This window comes from Engraulis encrasicolus, chromosome 21 (genome assembly GCF_034702125.1).
Source record: "Engraulis encrasicolus isolate BLACKSEA-1 chromosome 21, IST_EnEncr_1.0, whole genome shotgun sequence".
Taxonomy (NCBI): domain Eukaryota; kingdom Metazoa; phylum Chordata; class Actinopteri; order Clupeiformes; family Engraulidae; genus Engraulis; species Engraulis encrasicolus.
In genome coordinates this window covers 12,070,962-12,081,120 of record NC_085877.1, presented here as the reverse complement: position 1 = coordinate 12,081,120, position 10,159 = coordinate 12,070,962, and the positions used below count along the sequence as shown (strand labels likewise).

Below are 10,159 nucleotides of genomic sequence, written 5' to 3'. Positions count from 1 at the left end.
CCTATAGACTATGCAACATGGACTTCTTTTTTTGACTAGTCCCTTCATATTTTTGGGCTTGCTTTTAATCATTTTTAATTAACTGTCAATATAGTGTCAGCTAAATGCAATAGGCTACCTAAATTACAAACAGCACAAACGGGTCTCTTGAAATTATCTGCATAGCCTAAAATGTGGTGCTATTCGCCCGACTATGGAGTGACTGTCCATGGTGCTGAAATCGCGTCAAACTTTTCCTAGGTGCAAAACAGTAGGCTTCAAAAAAAAAAAAAAAAATGTCTGAGTGTCACAAAAAAGCTGCTCTGTCCGTAATTATAGGCCTAGAGTCCTTCCAAACGAAAGTATCCATATAGAAGAAATCAAGTCTTCAGTTTCAATAATCCACGTTGTGTGGCGCAAATGTAGCCTAGGCCTTCCAAACAAAGTCTCTCGCGGCCAAAAGTGACTAAACTCACCTCTGATGATATAGCCTACTTATGTTCCAGGTTACTCACGACACTGAGACGATGCAGAATAATCCATGGAAAGTCAACAGAGCGGCTCAAGCAAGACAATAAAAGAACAATAATCGCCAGATCAAATATAAACATAGGCTAAATACCAAAACTAGCCTATGTAGATTTGGTATGACGTTTGATAAAAGCCTCTCATTCAGATGGCCAGGGAGAGAGGCAAACAATCTTTCAACAGCGTTAGCTGTTGCCTTCGAGTAGAGCCTTTTGGTTGTATCTTTTTTCAGTCTCTATTTTCCCACTACGCGCGTTGGATCCACGTTTTTAGATGCGTCCCAGCGTCCCATACATGTCTGTCCGTCCGTCCGTCTGAAACGTGTTCTTCAACTTGTTCCCTCCCGTGTCCACAAGGTGGGATAGTTGACTATTTGGCCCGGAGCACGCAGCTGATTGCATTGTGAGACAAGTGCAGCGCGAGTACAATGGAAGTGCTGGTACATTGAATAAGAAGCAGTGATAACGCGCCAGTTGCCCTAGCCAGTACAACTGTGAGGGGGGCATTCAATTTCTGGCATTATTTTGCGTTTGGGCCGTGGGAGGCAACTTCGTTTCGTTTTCACCAACACCACTGTGAAGTGTGTATCACTATGTTCACGGTCTTGACCCCCTTTTGAGACTTCGGCCCGAGGATGTCAAACGTGGGGGGGGGGCATCATCATGTTGTGTATGATAGCGTCACGTTGTGCAGCTCAACTATTTGGTTTGTCAGAAACTCGCGGCAATGACAATGAAACTTGGTGCTCGGAACAAGTAGACAAATAATGCGCCATTTGACATACGACGGCGTACTGATGTTCTCGGACATATTGCAAGGGAGGTTCATTCTTTTTCTGCTGACGGCCGTGTGGACAGATTGCTTTGCAGTCGTTTGAATTTGGTAATCTCTGGCACTCTTACAATGAAGCCGACTGCTTTGTAGGCTACCTTGCCGTTAAAAAGCTTGGAGCAAATGATTCACCCAAACGGTTTTATTTATTTATTATTTGTCGCTGTTTAGGCCTACATTCTTTCCCACTTGGACATGATGCTGAAATGACGTGATAGACCTACTAAAGGTTGATACTAACAATGTCTGGTAATTTGTAGTGTAGGCCTACTTGAAATTTGAAATCACATGGTACTTCTCCAAATTCAAGCTTTCGAGATTCGCACTCTGAGGCAAGCGCAATCGTTAAACTATGCTGCTCATGGAAAATGTGCTGCCTATTGCCACATTTGAGCTTTTCATGAATATTTACTAAGTAATAAACTAATATTTACTAGTATGGCCAAAGTATTACAGTAAGTTTTGTAGCTAAAAAGGTCTATTTCTGGAAATTCGAAGTTCACTCGGAGTGAACCTGATGAAGCAACAGAGAAACGTGTTGTTCACCAAATAAACTACCAGCAAAGAATACATACCAGTGTGCAGTGATTCATCCTTCTTTTACTTTTATATACAATAGTAACTTTTAAGAACCGTTTTTTTCTCCCTTATATTATCCAGCTAAGGTGAGCTTCTGCCAGACAATTTGATTTAAAGTGCATTCCATAACTTGAATTTTGCATCCTGAAAGTATGGCGCCTTTTTTTTCCCAAAAGAAGAAAATAACGAAATATGACATTCCTCTACTAATTGCATTTTTTTCAGTGTTTCTGGGCTTTATTATTATTATTCACCATCTTTTGAATCTCTTTGAGATCGGTCTTCTTTCTTGCTATCTCACACATTGCATTGTAATTATTTTAATTAACTAGCTGTTAATTAGCGCTCTGCTCTCATCGTGTATAATACATCTAACATGCTCTATCCACAGGGTCACAGCATGTGTGTCACAGCAAGTTATACACTTCAAAAGGATAAGTCAATCATTTAGAATATTATGTTTTGTAACCACAATGTTGAAGTGGTAAAATTGTAGTAGAAGTAAGGCTACAAAGGGTTCCCAACATATTTCAAACAGATGGCCCACTTGAAATTTTCACAAATGGTCAGGGCCCACCTCTGACTCAATGAACGTGACAACACGTAAATACGTAGTCAACAGCAACACACACATTATTTGGATTTATCCGGAAAAAGATTTCAAGGCCCACTTGGAGTACTTTCAAGGCCCACCAGTTTGAGAATCACTGATATACACCATAATTTTTTTGTCGTGCGTACCCCCTAAGCCTTTTTGTTTTGCCATGAGTACCCCCTAGCTCATGCTCTACATCGCTTCCTCTCAATCCCAATTTAACTTCCCATCTACCCCAATTTGACTTCCTCTCAATCCCAATTCGACCGTGTTCCGAGTCCATGTACCCCTTGCAGTGTGTTCACGTACCCCTAGAGGTACACATACCCCTGGTTGGGAAACGCGGTCATAGATATGCATACTTGCACTGCAATACACTTAGAGAGAAAGCAGTGTAATTACAGATGCATGAAAAGATGTTTTTCTCCTTCTTCTCTCCCAGTTCTTTATAAGTATGTGCTGGCATTGTTTTGGGCCCCTCAGTGCATCATTATATCTTTGTCTCCAGTGAGTGCAAAAGCATGTGTGTTTGTCTGTGTGTATGTGTGTGCGTCTGTCTGTCTGTTGGTCGGTGTGTCTGTCTGTCGGTGTGTCTGTCTGTGTGTCTGAACTTCATCCTGCACACACTTACACACACTATACCACCTAACCTACATGGCAGCGATTTTGTGCGTGTGCGCGTGCGCGTGCGTGTGTGTGTGTGCGGGCGCGTGTCTGTGGGTATGTATGTGCATGCATGCTTGCACATTTGAGTGTGTTTACGTGTGTGTGTGTATGTGTGCGTGCGTGCGAATGTGCGGAGCTTGATGGCATCTTGATTGATGGCTGTGTGATCCCAAGGTCAGGGCCCATGTTAAGGCGTCCTTCTCGCCGAGACAAGCGGTGGGTGGACAGCTTGACAGCCAGGTACAGATAGCGGTGCTAAACGACCGGCTGGCTGCCAGGCAGGTGAGCTGATATGTGGCTCTAAGTACCCCTGACAGGCATGAATCACTCTGGGAGGAAAATCCCACCACAAATAAATAAATAATAAATAAATAAGTAAAATGAAGCCCTAAATTAAAATTCTGACCTTTTTGAGATACGAACATGGTCCATTTTTAGATTAGGATTTCAGTGTAGCTTGTTGGCGCCTGTTGAGTGTGTGTTTAAGAAATTCATTGGCCTAGCTTTTTCATACACACAGTTCACAACGTCTCACAGGTAAGGCGATATGTCTGTTAGAGAAACCGTCAGCCTTCATGGATGCAAGTTGTCTGTCTGGTGGAGTGAGCACAATCGATAGGATGATAATTTAGATGATTGGGCTGTCTGAGACGCCTGTTTGTCAATACACAGAGTTGTGAAAAACAAAGTATTGACATTCTCGATGCCTGTTGGCTATGAAGCTACTTATCCTGAGCTCATCGAAATGCTTTGATATCATGAGCGTCTTAAAGCATCACCCTACGCAGCTGGTTTTTAAAGAAAATGTGAAAAGCACCACATGGTGGATAAATATAGTCTATTGATGCTTTCTGTATAGGCAGAAGCGGTAGCTTTTGTAGCAAGTCATGCTTTCATTTCAGGCCTGTAGTGTTTTCAAGTACTTTCCTGCATGCTGAAAATGTCATCTTAACAAGTGAATGGTTCTTTTTTCTCGTAGAACTTGTGGATTCAGGAGAATTATCTGGTATTATCTTATTCCTTTGGCAGATTTTTTTTTGTTATTTCAAGTATTAGTCAAGTTCATTTTGATTTAGGCAGCAATAGCGTAATGTGTTAGGGATTTTGCAGGGTTGCAGGTTCAATCCCCAGCTTTACCAATCCCTTCCTGCCTCCATGGCTGAAGTGCCCTTGAGCAAGGCACCTATCCCCGCACTGCTCCAGGCACTGGAACCAATACCCTGTAATATCTGTAAGTTGCTTTGGATGAAAACGTCAGCTAAGTGCAGTATAAGATTTTAGTCAGTGTAATCTTTAAAGGAATTGAACCCAAATCAGGAAATAAAAAAAACTTGAAACACTTGAAAACACTCCGAAATGTGACGTACACAGGGCATGATCGGCATTATCAGCTGCGCCCTCCTAGTGACGCAACACCTTCGGCGATGTTGCTTCTATTCAAATCAAATCGAGATTGCAAGTCTCTGATAATCAGGCAATTATCTTACTCCAGTGGCAGATAACTTTGCTTATGTCAAGTTTTCCTCTAGATTTTAGTCAATGTTATCTTTGTCAAAGAAAATGTTGGTCCTATTTTCTGAAAACGAGACCAAATGAGCCCAAATCAGGAAAGAAACTTGAAATGAACAAAATTATCTGCCAGTGGAATAAGATCCTTCTAGAAACTTCTCCTCAATTTTGGAACAATTCCACTTAAAACAAGATACTTTTACTTGCTACGGCAGCTTTTTTGTGCAGTGAAGAAAAAATACTGCATATGGAACTCGTATGTAAGGCATCAGTGCCACTATGTAGAAATGATGCCAGATTGGGAAGCAACGGGGAAAAAACAGTAAAACACAACCTTTCTATGTGATCAAAGTCCAACAATGGAATTCAAAGATCTCCCGCACAGTCTGTCATGTTGTCATTGTTAACTGTAATTTTTCGAAACAAGAAAATGGTGAGATCAAAGATACTAAACGATCATATGCTGTGGTGCGATTTGCATATCACTGGGGCCTTTTGGTTCGTTCTCACGGGAGGACTTGCCAGAGTGTGTTTTTATTTCATTTGATTATTTATTTGAAATCATGTTTTCTGAATTTCTCTCAGGGCCTACAAACGTGGAGGAGCCAGTTCAGCTGCTCATGAAAGATGCAGGTACAATATTGTTGTCTCTTTTTTTCCCCCATGAATCTTGTTATTCTTAGGAATTTCGAAATGCACATTTTTTTCCTGAAGTGCTTTCTTGTCAGAGTGAAATGAAAGACCCTTAGTGCATTTTGAAGATAAAAAGCTTTTTTTGTCTTGTCACATTATCCCATGAAGTGCATGATTAAAAAAACAGGGGGAAAAAACACAGTTGACTCAGTCTTCTCAGATGTCAAAAAAAGCTCATAATTTGACCTAATGTCAGCCAGGTGTCAGGAAGCCGTTATTGCCCCATTTTGAGCAGGGATTGATGCTACCCAGGCGGGGGGATAATCGAGTGTCAGAATCCTCTTTATATGTCAGCAGCTTTCCTCACAGAGGGGTACCCAAGCCAAACTGGCAGGTGGCCTTGTTTCACAGCCAGCAGCGCTCTCTCTCTCCATCACCCTCCCTCCTCACTCGATCACCCACCTCTCTCCATCCCCCCCCCCCCCCCCCCCCCCCTCTCTCTTCTCTCTAGCGTTTTGAGGTACCCAAAATGCTGATGCCATATTAGCACGTGGTCGAAACGACACTTGATTCACTTGAATCCGTTGCCATGTGGATGTAGCCTAACACTCTCTATCTTTCTCCCCTCACCTTCCTCCTCTCTCTACCTACCCCTCCCCCACTCTCCCCTTCACTCCCTTTCCCACTTGATATTCCTTTCCACCTCTCTCTCTCTCTCTCTCTCTCTCTCTCTCTCTCTCTCTCTCTCTCTCTCTCTCTCTCTCTCTCCGCTGTCTTCAAAATGCCTCCTCTTCTCTCCTGTGTTGCAGTGTACAATGCCGTGGGCCTGGCCGCCTACGAGCTGTTTGACAGCGTGGACTTTGATGTCTGGTTCAAGAACCAGCTGCTGGCAGAGTTACAGGTCACCCACAACAGGTACAGGATGCCCTCTGGACACGGCTCCATTTCACTCCTTCACCTCTTCTCTCTCCCTCCCTCTACCTCTTTCCGTCTTGCCTTCCTTCCTTCCTTTGTTTGTTCTTTCTTTCTTTCTTTCTTTTCTTTCTCCCCCCCTCTACCTCTTTCTGTCTTGCCTTCCTTCCTTCCTTCTTTCTTTCTTTCTTTCTTTCTTTCTTTCTTTCTTTCTTTCTTTCTTTCTGTCATACACACACACACACACACACACACACACACACACACACACACACACACACACACACACACACACACACACACACACACACACAGACAGCGTCTATTCGTTGATATTTTTCTCAGGTATGTACAAGATATCAAACTTTTAATAGGAGGAGGGAGTTCTTTTTTCTCCACACTTCTGCTGCCAAAGGAATCAAAGTTTTATCATAGTCCTTTCCTGATGGTGTAGTCGATACTACAACCTCAAAATGTCAAACTCGGGTCGGATTTTTTCCTTGGCTCCTCATTATTGCCTGTGAGGAAGTACTGGAGTGGCAATGATAAAGGTCCGCAACACTGTTCAATGCTCCCAAGCAAAGTTTAATGTCACGTGAGTGCCATTAACATGAGGGCACTGTGATGAAGGACTGAGAGTCCAAAATGTTGTACCATTAAATTTTGTTTGGGAGCATTGAACAGTGTTGCAAACCTTTCAGTTATCTTTGGTTTGGGTTCAGCACCTGTGATACTGAGGTGCATGCAATTCTCTGACTTTTTGAAGTACTGGAGTGGCACAAGAGAAAAAAATCGTTTCTGTTGAAAAGAAGGAACATTTTTTAAAACGCCAGCTGTCAGGTAGCCTTCCGAGCGGAGAAAGTAGCAGTCTGGATAGGAATACAGTCAACTATTCTACTTAAATTTGTAATTAATTAAGTCTTGCAAAGTTTTGCACAAAGTGCGTGCGTGCGGTAGGAGTGTGTGCATGTGCATCAGGCGCTTATGTGTGTCTGTGTGTGGTGTGCATATTGTATGGTGTGCGCTGCTCGGGGAGTGATATTGAAAGTGACAGTTTGGTTATGGGAGCCTGGAACTACACAGTGGGGAAGCGATTGTGTGGCAGTCAAGCCTGCCCTCTCCTTCCCAACATCACAGCAAATGCAAAGCGCCATGTGTGATTTTATTTCACTATTTATGTTTTGATGACAGGAGTGTGTGGAGAGAATTTTCATTGTATCATTTACAACAACAGGGCTTAGTTTCGACAAAAGGGCTGTGTGACTTTTTTAACCAATGAGCATCTTGAGCCTAAATACTTTCAAGGACCAGGTGGTGGTTTTCTTTTCAAAGACACGTTTTCACATAATCTGTTTTGATGAAAACGCCCATAACAATCTGACCGAAACTTTTATGAGGTCTATTAGCCTTAGTTCCTGTATCACTCATTGCATTTGTTGAAGAATCGCTCTTCAGAAAAAAAGCTTCCTACTTTTGAAAGATGCAATTTGTGGTTCTTTAAAGCACCATTGCGCTGCTTTTTCAACGTTGAAATCGTGTTTTCCAAAGTCGTTTCTCTTGCTTACCAACAAGCAACAGTTTTAAAGACATTTCTGAATTCGCTTTGTAGTAGATTTAGAGGAGTGTAGAGTCTGTCTTTGCTTCTCCATGACCAACAATTTCACTTCCAAACTGTTGGGCCACTGAAAAATTAAACAAGACTGCTGAAAATGAGATGAAATGTCTTCAAAGAGCCTGCTTGCCTTGACTCCCCCATCACTCACATCAAGTGTGTTTGAACAGTCACTCTGCCATAACCATATAAGCGCCATATTTTGTAACTATGCCATTTCTTTAAAATCACAACCTGCATTGAAGCATGTTTCACTGAACAATTTCTATAAAAGCATAGCATAGAGTAATGCATCATCTTGTCAACTATTTGTCTGTATCGGTGAATGTTTTAGATCAGTGGGACAACAAGCATTTTGTATTTTGTAACCATGCAATTTCTTTAAAAGCGCAGCATACATTCAGGCATTTGTAACTGTACAATCTCTTTAAAAGCATTATGTACAACAATGCATCATCTCATATTTGTCAATATTGGTGAATATTAATTAACATCAGTGGGTTATTCATTTTTCTCAATGTTGGTGAATGTTTACATCAATGAGCGCCACTAAATGCAAGGAGTATTCTGCTTTCAAATGAAATATTCTCAGTAGGCCTATTTGGTTTAAAACAAGTACCGGAATATTCCATTTACACGTGTGGAAGTAAGCCATGTCCATGTCCGCCATTTAGAATTTTCAGAAACATTTTTAGCAGCAAGACTTCCTGTACTTTGGTCAAACTAGTAAATATTAGTTTATTACTTAGTAAATATTCTTAACAAGATCAAATTTGGCAATAGACAGCACATTTTCATTGAGCAGCATAGTTGTATAACCTACTCTGGCCACCATCCTACACAGTGCACCTTTTAAGAGTTTACATGACCCATGCACAGACCGAATACTGAGAACATTTGTAATATCTGTCACATGTAATTGCGTTCAATAGGATATGAATTTATTCCTGTCCTTAGGTATTGGTGAATGTGTACATCAAGGGGACGTAATTTATTTCTCTCCTCAGGTATAAGCTGATTCGGCGGAGGGTGATATGGCTGATAGGACGGTGGATATCAGTCAAGTTCAAGTCGGACTTGCGGCCGGTACTCTACGAAGTTATTCTCAACCTCATGCAAGACCCTGACCTGGTGGTAGGTGCAGTCTTCAATATTTAATGTGTGCGAGTGCACATGTGTACGCACTCATAGGAACCCCCCCCCCCCCCCCCACACACACACACGTATAGATAAAATCAATATTTTAGCTTCCCTCTGTGATGTACAGCATCACATGCTTTAGAAGAATGTGGTTGAGAACGCTTGGCAGTTTTTAAAAAATAAGAAAAAAAGACCCAGCATTTGGAGACACAGGCGCGTGGGTTGGGTGTGTGTGTGTGTGCGCGCGAGCGCCTGCGTGCATGCGTGTGTGTTTAGGTATGTGCGTGTGGGTGAGTGTGTGTGTTGGGATCTCTGCCTAAGAGATTGCTTTTACGGAGGGCTCATGCGTCTCATGCCATACTTACAACCAAGTCAGCAGAAAATGGAAAATTGCCAAATTGGGTTTCATTGGTTTCATCTCTCAAGTCAGATAATGGAGCCTCCTCATCGTGGGCGGAGGAGAGGAGAAGAGATTAGACGCTTTTTCTCATTTGTGTTCATCTTTTTCATGTGCTGTAATGCCAAAGGGGTCAGTTGTCCCTGGGCCCAGGAACAGGGGGAGTCCCAGAATTTGGTCCGCATTGCATTGCATGTATTGAGGCGGGGGGGTGGGGGGGCTTTCAGAGGACTTTGTCGCGGGCCTGACAGAAGCTGTCAGTGGGATGCCAAGGCGGCTTTGCTTTTATCGCGAAGCATGTTTTTGCCATGTATGCAGATCAGGGAGGTTATATAAGATATCATAACATATGATATGGAGACAGGATCTTGACAAAAACCATTCAGAGCACTTATGAAGTCCAAGAGCATTTTTCATCTCTGGGTTGTTTTTTGTGTGTTTTTTTTCTTTCTTTAATAATGATTGATGAGCTTTTGTAGAGATAACATGGTTTGTGTGAATTTACCCATACTCTGCAATAACATCTGGAGAGAGAGACACAGAGATGCACGTACTGCCGCACACATAAACACATGCACAATCGCGCACACATCGTTTCAAAAGGTCATCTCATAGTGTAAGCTAGCAGGACCTTTCAAATGTGCAGCGATTCCAAATTAATCTCCGTATGAACTGCCAGTGTTGTAGAAGAAGTCAAAATGCATTTTAATATTTAGATACAGTATTTGAATATTTAGATGCAGTGTTTCCCAGTATGGTTCAATAAATTCTGGCACAG

At 42.2% G+C, this 10,159-nt stretch overlaps 1 protein-coding gene across 1 annotated transcript in view; it reads left to right on the top strand.

The window, feature by feature from the left end:
* The window catches only part of ipo11 (importin 11), a 188,783-nt gene that overhangs the window by 100,174 nt on the left and 78,450 nt on the right, over positions 1-10,159 (top strand). Inside the window, exons 14-16 of the mRNA XM_063187689.1 lie at positions 5,273-5,320; positions 6,130-6,235; positions 8,852-8,978. Of these exons, the coding sequence (XP_063043759.1) occupies positions 5,273-5,320; positions 6,130-6,235; positions 8,852-8,978 (281 nt within the window). The remainder of the gene's footprint in view (positions 1-5,272; positions 5,321-6,129; positions 6,236-8,851; positions 8,979-10,159) is intronic.